Below are 25,238 nucleotides of genomic sequence, written 5' to 3'. Positions count from 1 at the left end.
GACATGGTTCTCCTTCAGCCCCATTCTTTCCACAGGAAGCTTTATGGCTGTGGGTTTTCCTAAACACACGCGTGTTGCTGAAGCAGAGAGAAAACAGTGCCTTGCAGGACTGGTGGTAATAGGTTTATTGTAACAGGTAATTTGAACAGTCACAGATACCAAAGCTGAGGGGATGTAGAACAGCTGTGGGCATGGCTCCCCAGGAGCTGGCTGCCCCTGCCTGACATGGGGTGCACAGCAGCTGGGGACCCAGGGGCCTGGCTGCCTGCAGGGGCTGAAGAGACAGGGCAAGGGGGCTCTCTGCCCCCAGGAAGCAGCCAGAGGTGCTTTCTGCTGCTCTACAGTAAAAGGCAGAGGCAGACAGCTGAGTCCGAAGGTCTCTTGCTATCCTGCATTGGTGTCTAGTCTGCACTGCGGCAGAGCTGCCTACACATGCCAGAGCATAGGGGGACAGGGTAGGAGTGATCAGCCCTACAGACAAGGGGGCACAATGCCAGCACACACCACCAAGTGACTCCCTCCACACCTATGTCCCGTCCCAATGCCCCAGAGCCAGGGGTGCCTGGTCACACAAGGGCTGCAGCAGCAGGGCAGGTGACCTTCCTGACTCGTGGAGCCATAGCTGCAGGGCAGGAGAGGTCTGCGGACTTGCTTTTCCACTGAGCAGGGCTCTGCAGTGAGGCTCAAGCAAACGTTTTGTGGGCCCTGCTCCGCATCCCCCTGGCCTGCTGCTGCGAGCCCTTCCCAAGCCCCCGGCAGGTCAGACCTGAGGCACAAGTTCAAGGCTGCCCTGCAGCAGGGTGGGCGCAGGCCTGCCCCTCTCTGGCTACCCAGGAGGTTTGTGGGCTTCAAGGGCTGGGCCTCTGAGCCAGAGGGGCTGGTGCCGGCCCTGCCAAGCAGAGGAGAGAAAGCTGGTGTTTGGGCTGGGAAGTGTGTGCCTTGGGTGGGGAGCAAGACTGAGGCATCTCACCATGCTGCCTTAGGCATGCAAATTCAACCGGGGCTAGAGAGAAGCCACAGAAGAGCTGCAGACAGATGCCTGGGTTGCTCTCTAGGGACAGTACAAGCCCTAGCGCCAGAACTCTGCCCAGTCCTGCTCGGGGCCCTTGGGGAGCTAAGGGCTCGACCTGCCCCACAGCAGCTGGACCTTCCTAACTCCTCTGCAACCACACAGCCTCCATCTCCCATCTTAGGAGCAGAGGAAGGAGCAGAGCCAAGGACCCACGGAGCCTAGCACCTCACATTCCCAGCTGCTGGTGGTCTTGGGGGAGGGACAGAAAACATCCTGTATGCTCACCCCATGGCCCCTTCCCAGTGCCCTGCTCCACCATGCTGCCAGGCACCAGTGGCCCCACAGGACAGATGGGACACTGGGCACCGCAACTGCTGCCCAGAGCCCTACCAGCTTTTTGGGATGCACAGTCAGGCTGGGGAGAGTTCTGCGGGGCTTGGGGCAACTACTTTAAGTCTGGCCTAGCCTGGGTACCTGCACTGACACTCCTCGGTCCCGGCTAGCCTGGCAGCAGCATGCTGCGGCCATACTCCCCAGAGGACCTAGCAGTGTGGAGCTGAGTCAGGGCTGTTCCTCCACCCTCCCAGCCCCGCACCAGCTCTGCCCTAAACCCCGTAGGAAAGGCAGACAGCAGCCCAGGGTCCCACTAGGATCACCGCCCCAGGGTTAGGACCCAGGCCCAGACACGGGGCTGCCATGCCTGCAGCTGCCCAGTGCCAAGACAGTTGCAGGCAGGTTTATTCCCAACATAGGGGTGAGGTGAGGAACACGGGGCGAGGCGTTCCCCCTCTCTCAGCCAGGCCCCTGGAAACAACCTCCACAGCCCAGGCCAGGGGCTCCCCGGCTAACTCAGCTCTGCCACCCAGTGTAGCTTCCTGGGGAAATGCCACAGTAATAAATAAGTGTAAAAAGAGATCGATGCACCTTTTAAGCAAAGGAAAACCATGGGGAGAGTTACAACCAGTGACTCGAGCACAGCCGAGGTGCACACCAGGGAGCAGGGGGCAGACAGGGCAAGGCCCCTCCTGGGCTGGCCCCATGAAGCCACCCGGCTCTGTGAGCCTGGCTTTGCCCTGCTGCACTCGTGCCAGCCGGCAGCTAGCGGGACAGGGGTGTCTGTTTGAGGGAGATGAGCACCGAGCGCATCCGCGAGACATCCTTGCTCTGCTTGCTGCTCTTGGGGTTGAAATCACAGAGCTGGGCCACCTTCTCCCACTCGGAGCCTGGGGTTTCCTCCTTGGACTCCTTCAGGAATGCTTCCTCTGAGGCCCTGTGGAGACATTGAGGGTTGTCACTGGCAGAACTGCTTCCAAGGAGACCCTCCCCCCTCTGTCTGGAAACCCCTTGTGTCCCCGCTTCCTGTCCCCTTGTTCCAGCTGATGAGCTCAGCATCCTCTGCAATCTAGAGACACACGATGCTCAAGGCTGCTGTTGGCTGCACTCGCCCAAGACACCATTCATCCAGGGGCACTGGGGTGTCTGCCTGCTCCCAAGACTCCTCCACTCCCAGAGCCATCTCCCAAAAGGCACAAGACCCCACCGCTTTGCCTCTTCAACCAGGGGCCCCACAGGGACATTTCCAGGAGCTCCACTTGACTCCTAAGACTTCACCATTTGGAGATGCTAGGCTGCATCATCCTCCCTCTGGGAGCTCACCAGGGCCTAGTACCTCCCACATCCACCCCCTTCCCTTGGCTGGGCAGCCAGTGCTGGGGCCAGGACCCCCAGACCCTGTGGGGCAGGATACAGTCTGTAAGAGGCACATACACATAGCCAATCACATCGGCGTCCGGCTGCTGGTAAAAGGCTTTGTCAGCGATCCTAGCCCCGAGGCACAGACAGAGAGAGAGCACAGAGCGGACAGGCAGGCAGAGGGTTAGAAAGAGAGAAACAGAAAGGGGGTTAGCATCCTCCCACAGAGCATGACGCACTCATCACCGCATACATGGCATCAGGAAAACCTGCCAGTGACGGCCGGGCTGCACAGACAGTGCCCCGACCCTGCCCTGATGCGAGGCCCACACAGGTGGGCAGGAAGCACGGAGATCCCAGGGTGGTCACAGCCACGGCAGCTCTGCACAGCCACCAGAGCGACCCAAAGCCTGGGACCTCTCCCCTTGCCTGGCAAAGCTCCATCCTTGTAGGGCTGGGCTGGCCCCTCACTTCAAGAGGGACATAGAAGCGCTGGATTATGTCCAGAGCAGGCCAACAAAGCTGGTGAAGGGTCTAGAGAGCAAGTATAAGGGGCAGCTGAGGGAACTGGGCTCATTTAGCCTGGAGAAGACTCAAGCGGGATCTTCTTGCTCTCTACAATTACCTGAAAGGAGGCTGTAGGCATGTGGGGGTCAGTCTCTTCTCCCAGATAACAAGCGACAGGACAAGAGGAAAGAGTCTCAAGTTAAGCCAGGGGAAGTTTAGATTGGATATTAGGAAAAATTTCTCAGAGAAAGGGTGACAAAGCATTGGAACAGGTTACCCAGGAAGGTGATGGAATCATCATCCCTGGAGGCGTTTAAAGCATCTGTAGATGCAGTGCTTAGGGACATGGACTTGGCAGTCCTGCATTAATGGTTGGACTTGATGATCTCAAAGGTCTTTTCCAACCTAAATAATTCTATGATTCTATGAAAAAAGGCCCCCAGACATCCCAGGAAGGCAGATGTGGCTGCACAGCAGCTCCCGTCACAACCCTCGTGTCCACGCTGACCCCAACATACCGGTTGTTTGCCCGGTTCTTCTCCATCTGCTCATTCTGACGCAGGTTCCACTCCTCCAGGTCCTTCTTGGCCTTTTCACGCCATTCCTGCTCAGTCACCTTCGATGCCGCATCTAAGGCCAGAGCAAGATAGACTCCATCAGCCAGACTGGCACCCACTGGGTCTGCTGGGCAGTCCCTCAGCAGGCAGGACAGCTGCAGCCCCCCAGGCCTGTTCCCAATCCCGACTAGTACGGTCTGAAAGGCATCACTGCCCTCAGGACAGCACATCTTGGGCAGGGGCACCCACATGGCATGGGACACAAGACATCTCTCTGGGATGCAGCAGGGTCACCGCCAGGTGAGGGACCCCAAAGGCTCCAAATGACACATCACAAGGTGCTACGAGCATGGCCACACACAGCCTTGGATCTCACCCAGCTCTTCCAGGCGCTTCTTCTGCTCCTCCCTCCACTTGCGGATGCTCTCAGGTTCCTGGGTCAGCCGGTCAGCCTTGGCTATGGCTGCATAGGCATCCGTGGGACCATTGGACTCCTATAGGACATGAGCACCGCACCATCAGCACCCGCTCTTCCCACAGCCCAGCCCAGCCACCTTGAAGGACTGGCAGCAGGGGAGGACTCCACACTCCCAGCGTTCAGACAAGCCAAGATAGGACAGAGGGAGGGTGATAGCCTGGGGTATCTGGGGCAGCATCCCCAAAGTGCTGCTCAAGCTGCTCTCCCAGCCCCAGGCCCTGTCACCCAGAAAGACTTCCCAGCGTTCCCCTCGACTTGCTGCTCACTGCCAACACACCTCTCACATCCTCTGGGCAGCCCCACAGCAGAGGACGGCCACAAGCTTTGTGACATGCTTCCCACCAGCACCAGGCTTCCCTGGCCCCGACTCAGGCCGAGGCAGCCCCAGGACTGAGTGCTGTCACAGGCTTAGCCTCAACAGATGGGGAGCCCAGGCGAGAGGCAGGGCTCGGGGAGGTGCTGCTCTCTGCTTGGACACCAGCCCACAGGCAAGAGCCTCCCTCACTCCTCCGAGCCCAGCTGCCTCCACAGCTCCCGCCAGGCCCAGCACCACACTGGCTCAGCACCCCTCCTAATACCTTCCGCTGGCTGAGATGCCCAGCCTGACGCTGAGCTCAGCAACGGGATTACGGCTTTCCTCCAAGATCCCCAATCTAATTAAGTCTGTCCCGTTTCTGATGTGATTACCATCCGGTAAACTAGGCACGGGCAATGCACATGCCACACTGCTGAGCACCAAGTGGGGTAAAGGGCTTACCAGATGCTGACACAGCTACTCCTGTAGCCAGCAGAGCTGGGCTTTGGGGGAGCCGAGACCTAGGTGGGTGGCCCCCACAAAACACTCTTGGCCATGGGACAAGTGGGTTTAATGGGAGATGCTAGCAAGTCAGCAAAGCAAGTGTCCCATAGCAGCTTTGCTCTGGCCTCTGCCAAAAGGTGCTCCTGACTGCCTCAGAGCCCCACAGGAGCTACCCAGGCTGGAAAGAGGAGGCTTTTGTGGGGAATGGAGGATCTGTCATCTGCTGTCAGGGTGCAGGCACTCCTTCAGGGCACACGCCACCTGCAAACAGATTTGGGGCAGGTCATGGCAGGTGGGACCAATCTTTTCAAAGAGGGGTGAGAACTGAGCAGCCAGGACTTCCTCATGAGACCCAGACCTTTCCAGGAGCACCGTAGCTGTTCTGCAGCTGGACAGTAAACTCCAGTCAACCCTGAGGGCAGAGCAGTGGAGTGCTGGCCCCATACTCACCCGATCCCCCTTTAGCACCACTGGGCTGGGGCAAGGGGCTGAGCTCTCACCTGAAAGACATCTCCATTGACAGTGGCTCCTCCATTCTGGAAACCAGCTAAAGAAAAAGGAAGAAAGAGAAACACAGCTATGGCAGCTACAGGTGATCCCAGCAGGGCTGTTTTTCATGAAACTGAAGCAAATCAGTTCCTGGGAGTCCAGCACACCCCCCCCATATGTGGGCCAGGACCCACAGTCTCCTGTCCTTGGTGGGATACAGTCAGCATGTCTTTATCTCCCAGATAAGCCTCTCTGGGCATTTATGTCATTTCAGTGTTTTCACTGTTTTTTTTATCTTATCTGAAGATTAGGGAAATGGTTCCAGGCACAAGGCTGGACACAGGCAGGTGCTAAAGACACAACAACCAACCCCAACCTCCAAGCGGCCCGGCAGAGGCTGCCGATGGACACAGACAGCTGACCCAGAAGCAGTCGGCCAAGCGCCCAGCAGTGCAGGGCTGCAAAGGGAAGGCAACCATGCCAGGGACAGGGCCCACAGAAACACTGCAATGTGCTCCAACAGAAGAGGAGGGCGTGCATGTGTACTGAGGCCCTCAAGAACTCACCTGGGGGGATGCCCCTGGGACGAGCGGCAATGTTAGGGCTGGGAATGAGGCACCACCAATATACACAGCCGGGGTACAGCCCCATCTGCCTCCCAGCCTCAAAGAACACTTAGAGCTGCACAACAGGGTCACAATGCCAGCGCCATGCAGGGTCTCCGCTGCCAGGAGAGAAGAGGCTTTGGAGGCATACTCCAGACCCTGAGTGCTTCCCAGTGACAAGCACAGGGCTTCCACAGTCAGCTAGCCACAGGCACAGGCAGCTCAGGCAAGCGCTGTCCCCACAGCGCTCGCCCCCACGGTGCAGCTCCGGCTACACCCAGCTCCAGCCTGTCTGACTGCATTTATCACTGCGGCTGCCAACACCTCTCCGGGCCCGGGTCTGCCTCCGCAGCCCTGCGTGCAGAGAGGTGAAACCACTGCTCCGCAGCCAGCACAAGGAAGCCCTGTGGGCCTGGGTTAGGGAAAGGAGCCAGAGTACTGTGGCAGCAGCGTCCCTATGTCCATGCAGAGAGCAGACCCCTGAGCCCTGCTCCTGCAGACTGGAGGCAAGAGATCAGGAGTAGCGCTTTCTACCTGCAGGGCCTTTCCATTCCGCACCCCAAAGCGCCTTCCTGTCTGCGGGGACAGTGACAGGGCTGTCGTTGTGCCGCAGCTCCACCTGGATGCCCCTCACATTGCCCCAGCTGGGGGCACCGAGACATGGAGACAGGGATCCATCCAACCCAGGGAACCCTGCCTGCGCACATGGGGGACAAACTGCCCCGCTCAAAGTCCCAGCTCAAGATTCACACCACATCTTGAGGTTTGAAAGGGAACCCGAACAGGTTTGGGACCAAGCACAAGCCCCAGAGAGCCCTTGCTGGGATGCAGGGCTGGTCCGCTGGGCAACCCCACCACCTGCACCCATGCAGGTGCAGCATGGACCCCATCACTCACTGGGGACAGTGCACATCCCGGGGGAACCCCGGTCCCACGGGGGGTGCAGCCCTGGGGCAACCTCAGGGCACGGGGGGGTGCAGCCCCTGACGCCCTCGGGGGTGGCAGCTCCCCCTGCGCCCCGCCGGCCCTGGCCGTGCCCGCCCGGCTCAGCGCGGCGCTCACCCGTTTCCGGCGGGGCCGCCTGCCCGGCCGGGGCGGCGGCCGATTCGCCGTCGGTCGGCCCGAAGCCCTCGTCGTTCTCGATGCCCGCGATCTCGCTCTCCTGTTGGGCCAGGAAGGCGGCGGCCGGGTCCTCCTCGGCGCCGGCCCCCTCGGACGAGGAAAAGAAGCCGAAGTCGTCGGCCATGGCCAGCCCGCCCGCCCCGCTCCCACTCCGGCTGGGCTGGACTGGGCCCGGGCGGAGCTGTCACTGCGGCGGCGGGCGGGGCGGCCGCGCTGACATCAGCGGCGGGGCGGCCCCGCCGGGCGCACCGCCAGGCCGAGCCGCAGCCCGCTTCCCCGCTGCCGCCCGGAACCGGTACGGGCCGGGCACGGCGCCACCGCGGGCATGGGGGGCCGGGGCTGCTCGGCCGCCTCTCGCCGGGCTCGCAGGACCGCGGCCCCAGGGCGCCGTCCCCACCCACGCGCGCACCCGTAGCTCCGGGGTGGGAGCGAGCGACCCCTCGCAGCCACCATCTTGACTGGCGGCCGCCATCTTGGGTGGAGCCAGCGCCGGCGGACGGGCGACCCAGTGGGACAGGAGGTGCCCGGGCAGAACCGACCCGGTGGCTGACAGGCCGCCGCGGTGACGGGCGCTCAACCGGCTCTCGAGGGGCCCCGGCTTCACATCCCGCCTCGGGCCCCAGGCCCCCACCCGCGGGACCCGCTCCCACAGCCAGAGGCAGCCTCCCCTCCCCGGCCAGCTCCGGAAACGTCGGAGCGGCTTTCGGCACACTTCGGAACTGTTCGTGCGCCCGCCGGGGACAACCGAGAGCGGCAAGCCCCCTTGATGAGCTTCGGGCACTTCCGGAGAAGTCCGAGAGCACTTCGGCTTCCTCCGGGACGCGCTCAGGCATTTCCGGTTGCGGCCGATAAACGGCCATCGGCGTTGTAGCGGTGCCTCGCGCGCGCCCCGGGAGGCGGGACGGAAGTGCGGGCGGGAGACGTCAGTTCCGGAGAGTGACGGAGCGGCGGGTCAGAGGCGGCGGCAAAATGGCGGCGCCTGAGGAGCGGGAGCTGACGGCGGAGCAGACTGAGAAGCTGCTGCAGTTCCAGGTGCCGTGTGGCGGGGGTCCGTGCCGGCCGGCGGGAGCGATGGAGGCGGCGTGCGGGCACGGAATGGGCTGAATTGGGCTTGCTCCGCCGGCGCTGGGGTCCTGCCCGGCCTGTGCCGGGCCGGGCGGTACGAGGCTCGCAGAAAGCCGGGGCTGGCCCCTCCTGGAGCGGGTCCGGCCATGTGGGAGTGTCGGACCGGGCCCGAGTTGGGGGCGAGAGGAGAGACACGCGTGGTCTCGGCCCCGATGAGGGCAAGGGTGCTCCCCGCTGGGGAGAGTGAAGCCCCTGTGTAGGGCTTGGGCTCGCTGGGCTTAGGGCTCGCCCGGGCTGGGGCCTCGCTGAGGGGCCTGCCGGTGCTGTGCTGGCCTGAGTGCTCCATCAGGAATGTCGTTCTGTCATCGCTAATTGGGGAGACAGGAAGCGACTGCTGAATAAACCCCACTAACTCCATGCGTGAAAAAATCGTTGGTAAGTCCCGGCCGTTTTAATTGGCTAATCTGAAAAATTCCCTTTCTTGTCGTTAGTGGTGAACGGGAGAGCCTTTCCTGGCATCATGGGAGGGTTAGCCAGTGGGTTTCTATGGAATGTGGTTTCTCAGAAAATTGTTTCTAATGATCAGGGTTTGGTAATGCCTACTGAGGGGAGGCCGCTGGGGATTGTAATGATCTAATCTCACTGTCTGCTGCATAACGTGGGCTGGGTCACTTAACCCTTGGTTTGCCAAGGCCTCAGGGCTGTGCAGCAGCTGAAAAAATAATAATTAAAAAAAAAACCAAAAACAAACTGGTGATGTAGTTTCTTGGGGAGAACACAGTGCTGTAGAGTTGAAATACTTGGGGTTGCTCAGTGGGAAGTAATTAAGCATGCTGGCCAATGAAAATTATCTCCAGGTGTCTTGGGTTTGTTTCTGAATTGGAGGGCATCATGTGGTGTCCCTGGGATTGCAGAGTGCTTTTACAAATACAGTATTTACTTTTAAGAGTGTTTTTTTTCCTGATTTTGTTGCTTCATGTTAAGTTGTTAAGACTGTGCTTCATATTTTTTGGTGTGATGTAACTGTAGAATTATAGTGTTTGAAGGAACTTCATAGGTATCCAGCCCTGCCTTCCACAGCTGAGATAGGTGCAGGTGTTCCTCGTCGTTCCATACAAATACTTGCCAAGCCTTTACGACTGAGCCAGGGGGATTCAACAATGTCCTGAATTAATGTGTAACAGTGTTTTTCCATTACTGTAGCTATGAGGAAACTTTTTTTACAGCTAAATCCTCTAAATCTTTGCTGCAAATTAAGCTGTTTGGACAATCTTAAGTTACAGGCAAAGGAGGCAAAGCAATGTTACAATTTCCCTGGTAAGTATCTGAGGTTTAAGCCATTGCCTTACGCTGCATGCATATATGTCCTCCAGCTCCCAGTCTGTTGCTCTAAGATACTGCAGTACTTATTAATCTACTGAATCTGGACAGATAGGACCAGCTGCACTCATCAGTGTCCCTGTTGCTATTTTCAAAACTCAGTGGGCAGCTGTGAAATTGAAGAATCCTGTTTCCTAATGCTACCTGGTGTTGCCATGGCCAGTGGGCTGGGGGCTGGAGGGGAGGGAGGCATTTGTGTATTAGACCAGCTTCCTGTTGAGCCCTGGTTAGAAGTGGAGGAAAATATTCTCTAGAGTATAATGGGGAGAAATTTTTCAGTTGAAGACTGCTACTGCCCAGAGCCTGATGTGAAAGCCATAGTCCAGGCGGCTTCAATACCAGGATTCTCATTGTTCTGTCCCCTGGAGTATATGGGATTAGCTTTTCAGCAGAGCTTTGCTAATGAAGGACTTCAGTAGTGATTCCTCCTCCCTTGGTACTTAGCACCTGGCTGAAAGGGGCTCAGGTGTGTGGAGTCCTGTTTTTTCTTTGAAATGAAATGAGGTAAATCAGTCCACCTGGAAAAGATTTTTTTCCTTGTTTCCTTTAGATGGACTCTTTTAAATGGCATTTCCTGGAGAGGAGATGCCTTTGGAGAGGATGGCTGTCTCACTAAAATAATTTTTACATCGCGATTACTGGAGAACACTGCTAGTTAGCTTGTCACCCTTTCAGGGATTCCTGCTGTCTTTGCAGGGAGCATCTAAGGGTTTTCAAAGGTAACTTCACACTTTTGTTGTGATGCACTGTCATAAGTAATTTCTGTGGCAAGGCAATTGTATTTCCATAATATTCTGTGGTAGCAGGGCATTGTATTACCACAGAAGGTGCAATGCCGCTGCAATGTGAGTAAAGCAGGAGAGCAGACTAGGAAAGAAGGGAATGGCGATAACAAAGATGGGGTAGGTGGTAGCAGAAGGCTCTCAGTGTTAACAGTTAAATGGAGAGCCAGAAAGGAAGCATTAAGCAAGAGCTGTAGAATGCCATTCACCCAACAAACAGCTCTTCTGGGTGAAGATGCTGTTGCCCAACACTGTTTATCCTAATTCTGCTGGAAACTGCTTCTTCCAAGGTAGAAGTGAATGCCTGCTGTCCTGTTTGTGGCCCAGGCCATTAGGGTTACAGTTTAAATACATGCTTTGCATTAATTCCACTGATGTTTGCTTGAAGTGTTTAGGCAGTGCTCATATGAACAGCTCTGCTGGCAGAATGGTGCAAGTATCAGCTTCCTTCCTAAGGACAGGGCTGGAATGGGACAGTTGTCTGCCACCCTGGTATGGCAGGTTAATGGAGTCAAAAAAAAAGTACCAATATGGAGTGATAATTGGGATAAACTTGAAATAAAAGCAACAAAGCACTCTTACACGCTTTCAGCTTCCCATTTACTGCCAAAGCATTGACTAATGTAAAGGAATAAAAGCATCTAAATTTCTCATCTGTCAAGACTTGGCTGTCTTGACATCTGTAGAGAGAAACTTGATGTGAACAGTTTAAGAAAGCTGTGGAGATACAGTTCCATTTGGGAAACAGAAGAAACAGCAGAGCAGCTTTTGTAGGATCTTGTTATTGATCTGTGCCCATTACACTCGGGCTGATGTCTAATGTTATAATATGCTAATGTAAAGTAATGGAGTGTTATTTGCAAAGAAAGTTAGCACTCACGATACCATCTCTAACTTCAACTGGGGACAATAAAGTGCTCAGGACTGAAAACATCTCTGATTTAAAGAGGAAGGAGTAAACAAGAAACTCCAGGCATCTTTCCTATTCCGTTGTGTATTGATCAAAACCCTCATAAAGGCATTTGCTGTAATACGCAAAGAGAAACTATCTCAGTAAAGCCTTTTTTTTTTTACTGCTTGAAGTCAGATGTTCTTTACCCTTGGAAACATAATTCTCTGGAATTTGGCAGTGGGTTGGGAATTAAGAGCAGTGCCAGTTACAGTTCTGTGGATTTGTCTCTTACGCTGCATTTCCACATACAAGCGTATCTGCAGAGGGAACGGTTTCATAAGTCCAGTTACAACCTTTGTCCGCTCAGGGGTATTCCTTCTGCTTTTGAAGCCTGGAATTGCACTTTCCACTACTTCAGTGTTGAGAAGATTTTAGCATTCTGATCGGTCTCAGAGGTGAGAGATGCAAATAATTATATCCAGCAGCAGCTTCAGTATATTTTAGGATAGCACTCTTTGAGTGGTGTTTGAGAAGGCAGTGTTGGAACTTCCCTGGCATTCATGGTACTTGATTTTTTTTTCTTCTTTTGTAAATATTATCCACTGTATTAAGCTTGGATCTATGCTTATTTGAAGGTTTGAGGGTGCTAGTTTAATGGGGTTAATTTTAACGACAGGGGGCCTTCTTTTTTATTACTTACTATGTCTGTGTAAGAGAGATGCTCTTTGAGAAAGCTAATGAGAAACTACAGTGAGTAGGAAATTAGCAGTTAGTGACTGATTTGAAGATACTGTTTGTTCTCTTACCCTTAACTATGCTAAGAACATGCTGTTTGTCTGACACGTGAATAATGCAGTTTGCAGTTAGCCACCAGATTCACCAGAAATGCTGTAACTGGTGCCGTGGAAATGATGTGGTGTTTCAAGTTTCTAATCTGTTTCTTTGACCAAGGTGAAATGGTGGCCACAGAAGGTACAGAGATAACAGTCTAAATGGTTGTTGAGAGTGATGATGAACAGTATCGGTGTTTACCAGCAAGTGTCATCTGTGTCATCTAAACTGACAGTTGAACTGTTTTCCTGCAGTTCCTTACATCGAGTGTGAGTTGTTCTGAATCTGTATGTGTCCTCCAGAACATCCTGGAGCTGTACTGTGTCTGTCTTACAGAGCATTTTATCAGAGTAGCATTTAAAAAACTTGCCTTTACAGAGGCAATTTCTTTTTCCTGCAGTGTTTAGTTGTGCAGCTTCATGGATCAGTAGAGTGGTGGGAGCGCTAGGCATGGTGCTGCTGGGGTGGGTTTTTCACTGCTATTTTGTGTTGAGAGCAACTGTACTAAGATGCTAAGAAAAAAAGTAGATCCACCTCTGTGAAGAAGTGCTGTTGTAGAAGATTGAGGTCTGACCCACAGTGTAGTGTGCCTGTCCTTGTATTGATGGTTGGGAAGGGGTGAAGATAGCTGGCCCCTAGTTGTGTCGGTGGAGCTCGGTAGGTTTTGCAAATACTGCAGTGATTCAGTGCTCATTAAATGCTTGTTGATAGTTCTGCATGGCTGTTACTTCAGTGCTGCTTTCTGACCTAAAACTGCTAAAGCATTTTGCATAATTTAAAAAGGATGGAATGTTCAGTCATGGAGCCATGTTATTAGAGCTGAGCGATAATCCAGGCATTTAGAGACAAAGGTGTGAATGAGTTTCTGAATCTTGCAAATTTTGCAAACCAGCAGAATTTCCAGGGTGTTAAGGAATGGTGATCAGAAGACTTCAAGGCTTTGAAATATGCACATTGTGACTCCATTGTTAAAAAAAAAAAATAAACAAGTAATTGAGTAAATGGCAGGTGCCTGTTAAGATGTACTTCTAAAAGATGAAGTATATTCTGTAGGAGCTTGGGGTAAAAAAATCAGAATACAAAACCTAAACTTTACTCAGTGAAGCACGTATCTAAAGAAAGATAGTTAAACAAAAACACTAAATAGTGAAGCTGATAGCAGTTTTTTGGCAGCAACAGCTGAATTCACAGAGCTTTATTTCATCTATGAAATTCACTTCTGTAGTGTTCCTTTGCAAGGCTTGTTGCAGACTTTTTAATAAATATTTATACACCACTGGGCAGTGACTGAGCAACTGCAATTACCTAGTTAATGCCAGCAATGCTTTGAACAGTCCAGTTCTGTACAGCAGAATGAAACAAGTATTTTTGCGTAGTAAACTGAGGAGAAGGTAGAGACCTGTGGAGACTTCATGAGAAAGAAGCCAAAAAGTGCTCAAAAGTTTGAACTGAGCCTGGAGATTGAATAGGGCATTTGTCCACGGTGTTACTCGGGTGGAAATAGCATGTGGAATGCATGAATGGGGGCAGGGAAGGGAATAGATGCACCATCCTTCTCCAGTAAAAAACCAATTTGGTGCATTCTTAAATGGTCAGCTTGTCAAGACTGCCTCAGGGTCTTTTAAATGAAGCAAGGAATGGGGGAGATGATGAGCAGGGTTTAATAGGATTGTTAACAATGGATTGGATCACAAGGTGTAATAGAAACTCTGCACAAGCATTTATATAGAGTCACTGTTTTGTGTTGGCAGTCTTTGTAGGTTGCCTTCTGTAGAAAAGCAATGCTTTGTTGCATGACAGACACAGGGAGCAAAAGTTCCCTGCTCTTTGCCAAACTCCTGCATGGCTGAGATCGTCTCAGGTGCTGCAGAGAAGAGTGTGTGGAACCAGCAGGCAGAAGACAGGCAAGGCTTTTGTGTAGTTCAGTTCACACAGCCTGTGTAGGTCAACAGGCTTCACCTGCCGCAGTGCGTAGCAGTCCAGTGGGAAAGCAGCCTGCTGCACTTCTCGGCTTGGTCCCCGAGCCACCACGGGAGGTGCACCCTCTGTAGTGTTACACCAGCTGGCTGGGGAGGTGTCTGAAGAGAAATCCACCAGGTGGGAACATGAAGCATTAAGAATCTGTGAAGTTCTCTTGTCAAGAATGACCTTGCTGGAGAACTTGCCATATTTCAACCGTTTCCTTATGTCACCAGTGCATTTTTGTTTAATTTGTTACACTGCATGTGATGATTTTTGTCATTGCTTCTTCCATCTTGGGTCCAAGCTAAATAACTGCTTCTGAAGGTATAACTGTTTTTTTGGCTTTCTGTAGCCCAGTTACAAAAAAAACAAAGAAACCAACAACAAACCCTTTTTAGTCCTTTTAATTCTAAAATAACAGTTTCCTTCAAAAATGCCAGCACTGTTAGTGGTGTTGCCTGTAATGATCTTTCACCAACTGATTTAAAGGATTGTTAAAAGGGCAGCGGCAGCACATTTGTGGCTTTGTGCTTTCCTATGGAAGTGTGTGTTTTGGCTCCGTGGTGATAGGTGCAGTAATACAACCCTGAAATGTCTGTCCAAATGCTTCACAGTGCATGGTGTGGGGAGAGATGTGTTTGTGGCACAGTGACAGGGATGTTTGCGTCAGCAAAGAATTGTCTCCGTTCAAGAGGTGCTAATGTACCTTCCTGCAGTAACAAATACCATAGTTTGATCTCTTGTGCAGAAGTCCTGATTGGCATGGGGTTAAAATACATCTTCCCAAACTTTGATGTGAGAGTCCAGTGGCTTGGAGGCCTGTTGGTGTGTTTGAACTGTCTGTTTTGAGTCTTGTCTGTGGTGGACTGGAATATTTTTTTTTTTTTACTATAGAATCCCCCATGATGCTGGAAAACACTACCTTTATTAGTGCCTGGCTCATTTTGGTTTTAGTCTCTGTTTATGCTTGCAGTGGGTGAAGCAATGGTCATCTTGTGTTTTCAGAAATGCTTTGCCTGCCTTTTAAGTTGATGCTTTGAGGTGATGTTTGAGAGCACTGCCCTGGCATATCCTTTCAGAGTGAACTTGTGGGCAGTATTATGTTAGATGCTTGACTGGGCTGAGTGCAGCTGCAGTAACAGACCTTGGGCACTGCTGAGAGCTGGCTGATGCCAGGAGAGTGCAAAGGCCTGTTGGAGGCCGCCTGTGTGTTTATGAATTTGGGTTGGCTCAGGTTGCTCTGCTCTTAGAGGACAGAGCACTTTCAAGAGAGTATTGTGGTAACTCCTGTCTGTGCTCATGTGTTGCAAAGAACAGTAAAAATAGTAATAACAGCATTTCCCTGGTACTCATCTACTCTTATTCTCCTTCTTTAGGACTTGACTGGCATAGAGTCCATGGACCAATGTCGTCACACACTGGAGCAGCACAACTGGAACATAGAGGTACCACTGCAGATAAGATTTATAGAGAATTCGAAGTACCTGGATTAAATGGTGTACTCTGTGGGGAGGTGGGGCCCTACCAGATAGATTTAATTTGTCAACTCCTGAATTTACACTAATAGCTCTTTATAACAGTATCTTGATACATCTGGAGAGCTGGTTTTAGAGGTACACAGCAGAGTTGTTATGCCTGTGAACAACCACTTGACTGGCGCATTGTGTAACTTCCCACAGTGCGTGTGTGCAGGCTGCTGTGGAGGAGGCTTTCCTTACAGAAAGGAGTATCAGTGGTTATGGTTTGTAATGAGCTGTGCTTGTCTAGTGCTGTGGGGCTGTGGACAAATAAAACCTACTGTTTGTGTCCAAAGTATAAAAAAGTTGATGGCATCCTTAAATGTCTGAAGTCACCCTTTTTGCTCTTTGTCAAAGGCAGCTGTACAGGACCGACTGAATGAGCAAGAGGGTGTCCCAAGTGTCTTTAATCCTCCTCCATCACGGCCATTGCAGGTCAATACAGCTGACCAGAGGATCTACAGCTACATTGTCTCAAGGCCACAGCCAAGGGCAAGTTATCTTACAGCAGATTTTGTCCTGCTTCTTGCTTGACTCTGTGAAAAACAGAATTTGTAAGCAGGGAAAGGAATTTATTTTCTGTGTATGCTCTTACCTCCTTTCTAAATATTTTATCTTCTGAAAACAAAATGTAGGAGCTGTTCCTTCAGCCTCAGTTGCTACTGGGGATATTTTCTCCATGGTGTGATTCACAACAGTATGAGGTGGCCACCTTTGTGTCATAAAATGTCTTGCTGTGGCATAGTAAAGCTTTTTGATCAGTTCAGTTGAAACAAAGGACTGTCCCCTCCTTATGGCAGTGATAGTATTTTTTAGAGCCCCCTTAAAATGTATGTTAACTTGAATACAGTATCCATTACTTAGATAAATGTCTCGCAAACAAATTTGCATGAGTACCTGTACGACTCAATACTGTTAATCCCTTTGTACCATTAAGAAAATTAGCACAGAATAAAAGCGTTGCTGCTTGAATAGTCAGTGACACTGGTTTTCTGGTGTCACATTGAATGCTGAATGAACTGTGCTAGTCATTTAAATTTGATGTGTCTGAAGCCATGAAATACTGCTGAGCTTTTTTGCGGTGGTTAGAGCACTGATACTCCCATGTGTGCCTGTGTGCTTGATGGTGATGGACACTTTGCTTTAGCAGGCCTGTTCTGATTCTTTGTTTGTAATTACAGGGCCTATTAGGATGGGGTTACTACTTCATAATGCTTCCATTCCGGTTTACCTATTACACATTACTTGATATATTTAGGTAAGTACTTTTTTTGTGCTGACTTATGTATTGACTGTGTCAAGGCACACTAGCTTAGGTTTGGTTGTACTGCTGTCACTTGAATCTTCAATGGCAAACTTTCCATTTATTTGCTCAACTTTCATTATCTAGAGCCTTGTAAAGTTTAGTAAGAAAAAAATCTTATTATGGAGAAAAAGAGCATCTCAAAGGCCTTGTAAATTAAATGCTTTTGTGGAGTTTTAACTCCATGCAGCTTTGCAGTTTGAGTGCGTGCTAAAGGGATGCAAAATGGTGTCGAGCTGTCTGGTATTCTTGGACAAACAGCTTGGTTGGAACCATGTCCCATTGGGCTGGGCTACAGGTTAACCTGCCCTAATCCCTGTATGTTATTTGGCAAAACCCAAACTGTAAATGTCTCTGATTTTTCCCCTTTGTCTGTTGCATTTCTCCATTTACTGCCCCAAAAGGCTAGTTCATCTTGCCTCCTTACAACATTGATAGAGAGAAAAAGCAATGTTGAAAGGTGATAAATATGCAGCAGTCCTATCTGCATTGTTTTGGCAGTTTCCCTTGTTGTATTACTCCCACCCCCCAAAGACTTTTCCAAATTTCAGTGTAACTTCTGTGCATCAATAGAAGTAAACAACATTGGTATCTGCCTTGCAGTTAAGCTTTTTCAGCCTTAGAGAAATGACTCTTTCTTCCATCTTCATTGGACTCCTAGTGTAACGTTCTCTTTAGCAGAAAAGCAGTTTTCAAAGTTACCTGGACAGAACTGTGGCTTTTAACAGCCTGTCTCTTGACTAGATTCCTCAAACCTCATACTGTTGTGGCTTATGCCTGATGTTTCAGAAGTAGAAACTGTTAACTGCACAGAATTCGGATACTTGTTGGTGCTTGGCATGAGATGCTTGAGGATTTTCTGTATCAATGGTACCAGTTTGGAGCTGGTGGCAGTTTAGGTTGTGATTATAAATGTTCAGGGGGTTCAGCTGTGACTTTTTTCAGTCATATGAATACCAGTGACTGTCTGTGGCAAAGAAAACCTGTTCTTCAGAAAGTCAGTAAGCTGAATTTCCAGTGTCCTTTGCTTCCTTCCTAGGTTTGCTCTGCGTTTTATACGCCCTGATCCTCGTAGTCGGGTCACTGACCCAGTGGGTGACATTATTTCATTTATTCATATGTTTGAGGAAAAATATGGGAGGATACACCCTGTCTTCTACCAGGGAACTTACAGCCAGGTCAGTGTCACATGTTGGTGCATAGATCCTGGGGAGATGGAGAGTGGGGATTTTGCCAGATGGTATCAGGGCCTACTTGGCAAAATCACTTTTAATCTAAAAGCCCGGCATTTGTCCCCAAACTCTCTAACATGGTAATGGAGAGCTAGTGAACAAGTGTACTGGAAAACCAGTGTCTGTCAGGCTTGCTGATATGCCAAGCCTGCAGAGTTGGAAAGCAAAGCTGCTCTGACTGTTCCTCAGCCGTCTGTGTGGAGCTGTAGCCAGCAGCTATTCTTTGTAATCCTGCCTTTGTTTTTACAAAACTGATGCAGTATACCAGAGTCTGTCCTTCTGTTCACCAAACCGGGATTGACTGTCTTAGCTTGTAGTATAATGCAACTTCAGAACTTGGTGTGGGACTTCAAAATTGAGAGAGGGAGCCCCTGAAGAAATGATGGGAGGTGAGAGTTCCATGTGTTAGATTTGGGCTGATGGTGCGCTCTGTAAAAGAGGGACATCCCAATGGGTGCTGCCTCTTCTGCAGCTTCTCTCAGCCTAGCCAAGGGAAGGGCCTCCTGCAGTGCGTCCCAGCAGACAGTTGACCAGCACTGCTTCCTGAGTGCTGGAGAAGAATGTGGAGTCTGTATCCGCTCCGCACTGTGCGGCAATGGAGCTCACCGCCTCCACAGTTCTTCTGGGCTTCTCTGTCTTGCCTGGAATCCTAACTTAAATAACCACAGAATGGTTGGGCTACCAAAACTCAGTGTCAGTAAAACAAGGAGCTTATTGTGCACTTATCCTCTAGTCTTGTTAGAAAATGATTTTGGGTGGATAGAACCCAGAGACTGTAGATGCAAAAAGGGGGCTGGGGCTTTTTTGCTTGTATTTTGTTGAGAGAGGACTGCAGCATTATTAAGTTACCTTTTTAATAGCATTTTCCTTTGCTGTGGTCTGAAGATTGTGTCCTGTACAGGCTAGAGTGGAAAGCTTAGCCCTGGCTGCTGTGAGTTTGAGGGATGGAGAGTTCTTCACTGTCAGCTGAGTTTGGTGAGGTGGGTGGGGGGTGTCGATCTGTGCAGTTGCCTGTCTGGCTTTGCTCAGAGTTGGATATCCCTCAAAACCACATCCTGAAAGGAATGTGAAAGAACACCATTGTAGCCCTCTTAAATGAGGATGTAATCAGAAGGTCTGACAGGTTCATCCTCCGCTGCTGCCTTCATTAAAACCACGCTGGTGGCAGAGGAATGGCCCAGGTAAATGTTGAGCTGTGCCACAAAGTGCTGTGGATGCTGCTTTCCCCTTGCCTGTAACTTTACCTCCTCTGCTCTTATGCCAAGGCACTGAATGATGCAAAGCGGGAGCTGCGCTTCCTGTTGGTTTATCTTCATGGAGATGACCACCAAGACACAGATGAATTCTGCCGGTAGGTAGGAGAGTTTTCCAAATAGTTATCTCTGTACTTTAAATGCAGCTTCATTCACATGATCTCTTCTCATCCCCTAGCAATACACTGTGTGTACCTGAGGTGATCACCCTCATAAACACTAGAATGCTCTTCTGGGCTTGCTCAACCAATAAACCAGAGGGATACAGAGGTGAGTGTGTCCCTCTTGGGCTTTACCTACCCCTTCCCAACTCTGGAACAAGCCAAAAGCTCTTTGAAAAATGTGTGAGAAACACACTGGGTTTTGTGCAAGCAGACACAGAACTTCAGGATTGCATGGGGAAACACATGTTGGTTGGCCTGTGATATCTCAGAGCCTGTTTGGATGCCAGGGAAATACCTTCTGCTCTTCACCTCCATTGTTTCATATGTTTCTGGGCAGCCCTGGATGTGCAGATGTGTGCTCTTTGTTGCGGGCATTCAATCTGTTTTCAGTCTGCGGTTAATGGGAGTTGGGGGTGTGTTGAGGATTAAACCTGAGTACAGAAAAAAGTACCTAACTCACTGTGCCCTTAACACCGGCTTGTATTGTGCCCGAGGCCAGGAGCGACTTGTTAGGTGCATTCTTTCCCTTTCAGAGAGAGTCATCTTTATTCCACACCCAGTCTTTGTCTCCTCAAAAGTCCACAGTGAGGTCCTCTGAAGTGCTGTCTTTCAGAGCTGTTGACACCTGGCCTGCCAGCATTTTGGTAGGGTTTTGCTGCAAATGGAGCCTTTTTGCAAAGTTCTGTTCATGGCTCCTGTGTCACTTCTTCTGACCCTTCCTGTTTCATGGCAGGAGAGGCTAGGAGTTCTGATACTAAATCTGGGTTGGTTTTGGCTTCATAATCCAGCTACCAGTTACAGACACCTTGAAAGAATGGTTTTCCACGGAAACATTTCTTTACTGCTGTTTCATTGCTGCAATGCTTTGTAGTCACATCCTAGAAAGCAGAGCTGGAAAGAATTGTTGCCTTTCATTTAATCCACGGGATGCTCCGATTTAGTTTGGAGGGCTCCATTGATAGTGATAGCTCCAAATAGCATGATGTGCTGTGCATGTTTTAAGGAAGAGGTGGTCAGCAGCCATGTGTGAACAGTAACTTAAAAGCCCCTGATCTGCTTAATTCCCTTCTGGCAGAGACAACATAATTTTGCTCAGAAAGGTCCAGGATGAACACTCTGCCATCTTCCCCATGATGGTATCTTCCAGAGTCTGGCCATTCTTAATCATCTCAGCAAGTGTTTCCCTGTGCTTGACCTGTGTTTTGGTTTTTTTTCCAGTTTAAATGCAGGGCTTTTTGTCCCATTCTGAATGGACACCCAGAGCAGTTGACTTACTGCTTGCATTAAAGAACCTTTTTGGTTACTTGAAAGCTTGTTTTTTTTCCCCTTGGTCTCTATGCACTGAGCCACTTCCTCACTTTGCTAATCTATGGGGTTTAGTTTGATGAAGTGGAGCCTGAGGGACTTCTCTGCACTGGAAGAGATAGTGGCTGTTGAAGCTGCTTTCCTAGGCCCTTGGTGATGCAAAGTGTTTGCTGTACCCCTTGCTGACCTTTCTGGATAGGGCAGTTATCGTGATGTTGTACCCATTTCCCAGTCTCCCAGGCTCTGCGAGAAAACACATACCCATTCCTGGCCGTGATTATGCTGAAGGATCGCAGAATGACAGTAGTTGGGCGGCTAGAAGGCCTCATCCAGGCTGATGACCTCATTAATCAACTGATGTTCATCATGGAAGCCAACCAGACATACCTGGTGTCTGAACGCCTAGAAAGGTATGGTGGGAGCTGAGCTCCATTAACGCAAACCTTGTGGAGGCAGGCTCTGCTCTTCCCCCTTCCTCCCTCTAGACACCACATGTAGGCAGGTAGCTCAGCATCTCCCATTCTGTAGCACAGCCCATGGGCTCTCCTCTTCCCAGTGGGATCATTGGTCCATAAATTCAGGTCACCCTGTAGCTAGGGAGCTAGATGTGTTGCCCACACAGGCCTGCTACTGAAAGGTGGGTGTGAGCGCGCTGTTTTGTGCAGTTGGAGCACACCCTTAGCGTGCTGGAGCTTTGCAGGTAAAGCTTGGACAATAGCCAGTAGGAGCCAAGTGGGAGCAAAGGCATTGCAGGCAGGAGGAGAGCTGGTGTCTGCAGCCAGTCAGTGAGCAAGTGCTGCTGCCTGGGCTGGCTGTCCTGAATTCTGACTGTATTTCTGGTAACGCCTCATGAGAGTGAGCTCCAGCCTCTGATAACCCTGTAGGGATTAACAGCGTGTGTCCAAAGTAGGGTGCCGTCTTCTGTGGGCCTCTCCTCTGCCCTGCAGTCTTGGTGAGGACCCAGTAACATGTTTTGATGCCTCCAGTTTCTGATGTGCAAGGAGATAAAACTATGGAGAGTCTCAAGTATGATGCAGAAATCTTGAGCACTGTTTATGTGCCGTCTGTCCGCTGTCAAGCTGCAGTGGGTGAGAGGTCTCTTGTGTTCAGTTAATTTTCACTCAACCTAGGGAAAGTTTGTGTGCTAGGGACTGCGGAGACTTGGCTTGCCTTTCAGGGGCTCGTGGTGCTCTGAATGAGGCACTACCTGATGTGTGTGCCTCTACGAGTTTGAGGCTGTACCTGTACCCTCAGCTCTGATGCCTCCACTTCAGGGCCTACTAGCCCTGACCACTCCCTGCTCATGTTTGCAGGGAAGAGAGGAACCAAACCCAAGTTCTGAGACAGCAGCAGGATGAGGCATATCTGGCATCCTTGCGTGCAGACCAGGAAAAGGAGCGCAAGAAGAAGGAGGAACGGGAGAGGAAGAAGAAGAAGGAGGAGGAAGCGCAGCAGCAAAAACTAGCAGAGGAAAGGCGGCGACAGGTGAGAGCAAACTGACTGCTGGGGAGGCTGCTGTGCCCTTGTGGGATGCTTGCAGTGTGTAAGAGCGGTGCCTGCGGTAGGGCTTTCTTGTCAGATTTGAGCTGCTTGTCTTGCTTGGGACTTGAGGCTCCTCTGAGCCTCTTGGGGCAGCTGTGCCGCAAGGGACAGGCATAAAGGTCAGTTTGGTGCACGCCTGTTGCTCCTGGTCCCTCCTTACTTTGCAGACGCTGCAGGAGGAGAAGGAGCGAAAGTCCGAATGCCTTCCTCCCGAACCACATCCCGATGACCCAGAGAGCGTTAAGATTGTTTTCAAGCTGCCTAACGATTCCAGAGTGGAGCGGCGATTCCACTTCACGCAGTCATTGACGGTGAGCTTGGGTCAGAGCTGATGGTCTTCCCAGAGTAAAAGAGGATCAAGAGATTCTCCAGGTGGTTCAGCAAAGCTTTGGTTCTATTGCACTTTGTCAAATGATGATGTTTGGTTGGGAGCCTTAGCAGGTGGAGTTGTTCCTGGGTAAGGAGGGTGTCATGGGGTCTGGTTCTACCAGCTTAGAAGAGAGATTAGAGAAAAAAATGGAAGAAACTCCCCCCCACCCTTTTCCTGAAAAGCTGAAACTCTTGTTGTTCCTTATTAAATAATGGTGTAGAAAGAACCAGGTACTCTGTGACAAGTCCAGTTTCATGTATGCTAAGAAAATGGCTGTCATGTGTCTACAGTGCAGCAATGGTGCAAATTTGGTAACCTTCTCCCCCTCCCTGTCCCCCCTGAGATGCCATGGATGCAATCTGGCTGTGGCATTGCTCCCCCAGTTGGCAGTTATTTCTGTGCTTCTTTCCCAGGTGATCCATGACTTCTTGTTCTCCTTGAAAGAAAGCCCTGAAAAGTTCCAGATTGAGGCCAACTTCCCTCGCCGCGTCCTGCCCTGCCTCCCCACAGAGGAGTGGCCCAACCCACCCACGCTGCAGGAGGCTGGACTCAGCCACACGGAAGTCCTCTTTGTGCAGGACCTCACGGACGATTGACACTTTTCCAGAATACACAGAATGGAAAGAGAAATTCATATTATTATTATAATACAATATTTTTTTTAAAAGACTGCGTACAAATGAGGGATCAGAGACCACATCGCCTGTGCCAGCTGTGCTCTGTGTGTGCACACCCTCACACACCCATGTACACAGCCATCCCCTACACTTGGAGGGCAGAGAGGGAGGGGAGCTGGCGTTGCCCCCTCCGCCCTCCCTGGGGAGGAACAGGAATGGCAGCTCTCGGTAATTATTGCTTTTATTGACGACAATAATAATAAAACCCCAAGAACCTGACATCTTGTGAAGATTTGATACTCTGCTGCTCCTGACAGCCGGAAGACCAGGCACCTGAATGTGCTGGGAGTGGGGTGGGAGGGAAGGGCTGGACAGAATCTCTTCAGCTTCCCTCTGTGTATAAATATCTTTCTTCTAATATTTCTCTTGCTTTGTAATGACCAAAGGAGAATGGGGTTGACTATAGTATTAACTTTTTGATAAAGAGCTGGTTCAATTCTTACCCGTGTGGGGTCTTGCCCAGGGTTCTTAGCCTGTGTAGTATAATAAACTCTGCCTCTAGCATGTCTGTGCCAATGCTTTCTGCCCGGGCCCTCTGCCACAACCAAGCATGGGGAAGGGAGTTCCAGCTGCTGTGGCTCTACAATAGGTTGCTGCTCACAGCACGGCGGCACGCTTAACTCCTGGCCTTGAACTGGTAATGTTGTGCCAGCAGAGCTGCTGGTGTGAGACAAACAGGAGCGTGTGCCATGGGGGCAGGCAGCGCTGTGGCTGCAGCTGTGCTGCCTGTGGCATGAGCCACAAGCTGAGGCTGGGTGGGAGGGAGATGGCTCTTCCTTGGCTCGAGGGCTGCGTCAGCCCTCCTACATCAAGTTAGAGGTGGAAAAAACCTCCACTTGTGAGGGGGGGTGTAAGCCTCGGGGCTTTTGCCCCCACCAGAGTCTTGGTCACAGCAGTGGAGCAGTCCTGTCAGCTCCTGCTCCAAGGGGGAAGTGGTTCCTTTTCTACCTGCTGGTCGCCTGTTCTGGACAGGTAACTGTGCATGTGCCTGGAGGGAGCAGGGAGGTCTCTCCACCCCCATTTCCGAGGCCTGCAACCTGCAGTAAACCAGCCATCTCTCCTGGTGGCTCTGGGGCCTGGCATGGCTTTTCAACGGAGAACTGACCGTTTTCCACCCAAAGCAGGAGCTGTTCCCTTTCTGGCCGTAGAGCCCTCTGGGGCAGCGCCCTTGCTACCAGCCTTGGCTGCCAGAGCTCCAGCAGGGGCAATGTGTCCACCCTGCTCAGCCAGAAGTGCTGGGCACGTGGCTATTGGGGTGCTGGGGCCGGCTGGGCTGGGCTGGTTTCCCACCCAGCAGGGAGCACAGGGATTGCTGTGGGCATGCTGGGGGGGTGGGCTGCCAGAGTGGAAGCTGCTCCCCCCAGTGTTGCTGGAGCCAGCCACGAAGATGCGCTTGTCCCAGGATGGCAGCTGGGAGGACTTTCCATCTCCGTGCAAGCTGTGAAGGATCTCCACGTGGGAACGAGGGGGGCTGTGGTGCTGGGTCACAGACCCCTCTTGCTCCCACCCTTGGGCTCCCCTGGCCTCTCATACGAGCCCCATCTCTGGGGGCTCTGTACCCTCCCTCCACCTGCTCGGTGACTGCCTCGGGACCCCTATCCCTGACCACCGTGTTGGCCTGGCCTCTGCCACCCCGGGGGACCCCGCAGGGCTGGGCCGGGCTCCCCCAGCCCCCCTCAAGCCACTGCCGAGACAAGAGCCG

The 25,238-nt window shown here is 51.5% G+C and overlaps 2 protein-coding genes across 4 annotated transcripts; one reads left to right on the top strand and one right to left on the bottom strand.

Moving 5' to 3' along the window:
• Nucleotides 1-1,917: 1,917 nt before the first annotated feature.
• CLTB (clathrin light chain B) lies at nucleotides 1,918-7,385 on the bottom strand (the record flags this gene model as incomplete). Of its 2 annotated transcripts, XM_080398817.1 has the most annotated exons (6): nucleotides 1,918-2,282; nucleotides 2,780-2,833; nucleotides 3,730-3,841; nucleotides 4,145-4,262; nucleotides 5,546-5,592; nucleotides 7,202-7,385. In XM_080398817.1, 6 exons carry the CDS (start codon nucleotides 7,383-7,385, stop codon nucleotides 2,111-2,113), a joined length of 687 nt encoding a protein of 228 aa, XP_080254943.1. In that variant the 3' UTR covers nucleotides 1,918-2,110. The 2 variants fall into 2 exon arrangements, with proteins under 2 accessions (XP_080254943.1, XP_080254944.1); XM_080398818.1 differs by lacking the exon at nucleotides 2,780-2,833.
• Nucleotides 7,386-8,161: 776 nt separating this feature from the next.
• On the top strand, nucleotides 8,162-24,040 carry FAF2 (Fas associated factor family member 2). 2 transcript variants are annotated; one of them, XM_080398806.1, is made up of 11 exons: nucleotides 8,162-8,293; nucleotides 15,550-15,618; nucleotides 16,048-16,182; nucleotides 16,872-16,948; nucleotides 18,033-18,171; nucleotides 19,491-19,576; nucleotides 19,657-19,748; nucleotides 21,180-21,357; nucleotides 22,261-22,432; nucleotides 22,657-22,800; nucleotides 23,273-24,040. In XM_080398806.1, the coding sequence occupies exons 1-11, from the start codon at nucleotides 8,231-8,233 to the stop codon at nucleotides 23,453-23,455; spliced, it is 1,338 nt and encodes a 445-aa protein (XP_080254932.1). In that variant the 5' UTR covers nucleotides 8,162-8,230; the 3' UTR covers nucleotides 23,456-24,040. The 2 variants fall into 2 exon arrangements, with proteins under 2 accessions (XP_080254932.1, XP_080254933.1); XM_080398807.1 differs by lacking the exon at nucleotides 8,162-8,293 and adding an exon at nucleotides 8,331-8,761.
• Nucleotides 24,041-25,238: the final 1,198 nt, after the last annotated feature.

The sequence above is a fragment of the Falco punctatus genome, assembly GCF_963210335.1.
Source record: "Falco punctatus genome assembly, chromosome: 8".
Lineage (NCBI taxonomy): Eukaryota > Metazoa > Chordata > Aves > Falconiformes > Falconidae > Falco > Falco punctatus.
This window is presented reverse-complemented; position numbering and strand designations above follow the sequence as displayed.

Bases quoted from the DNA above. Each gene is read 5' to 3' on its own strand.
- FAF2 (XM_080398806.1), top strand. From the start codon at position 8,231: ATGGCGGCGCCTGAGGAGCGGGAGCTGACGGCGGAGCAGACTGAGAAG. The intron at 18,172-19,490 runs GTCAGTGTCACA...TCTTATGCCAAG, and splicing joins ACCAGGGAACTTACAGCCAG to GCACTGAATGATGCAAAGCG. The intron at 19,749-21,179 runs GTGAGTGTGTCC...CCCATTTCCCAG, and splicing joins TAAACCAGAGGGATACAGAG to TCTCCCAGGCTCTGCGAGAA.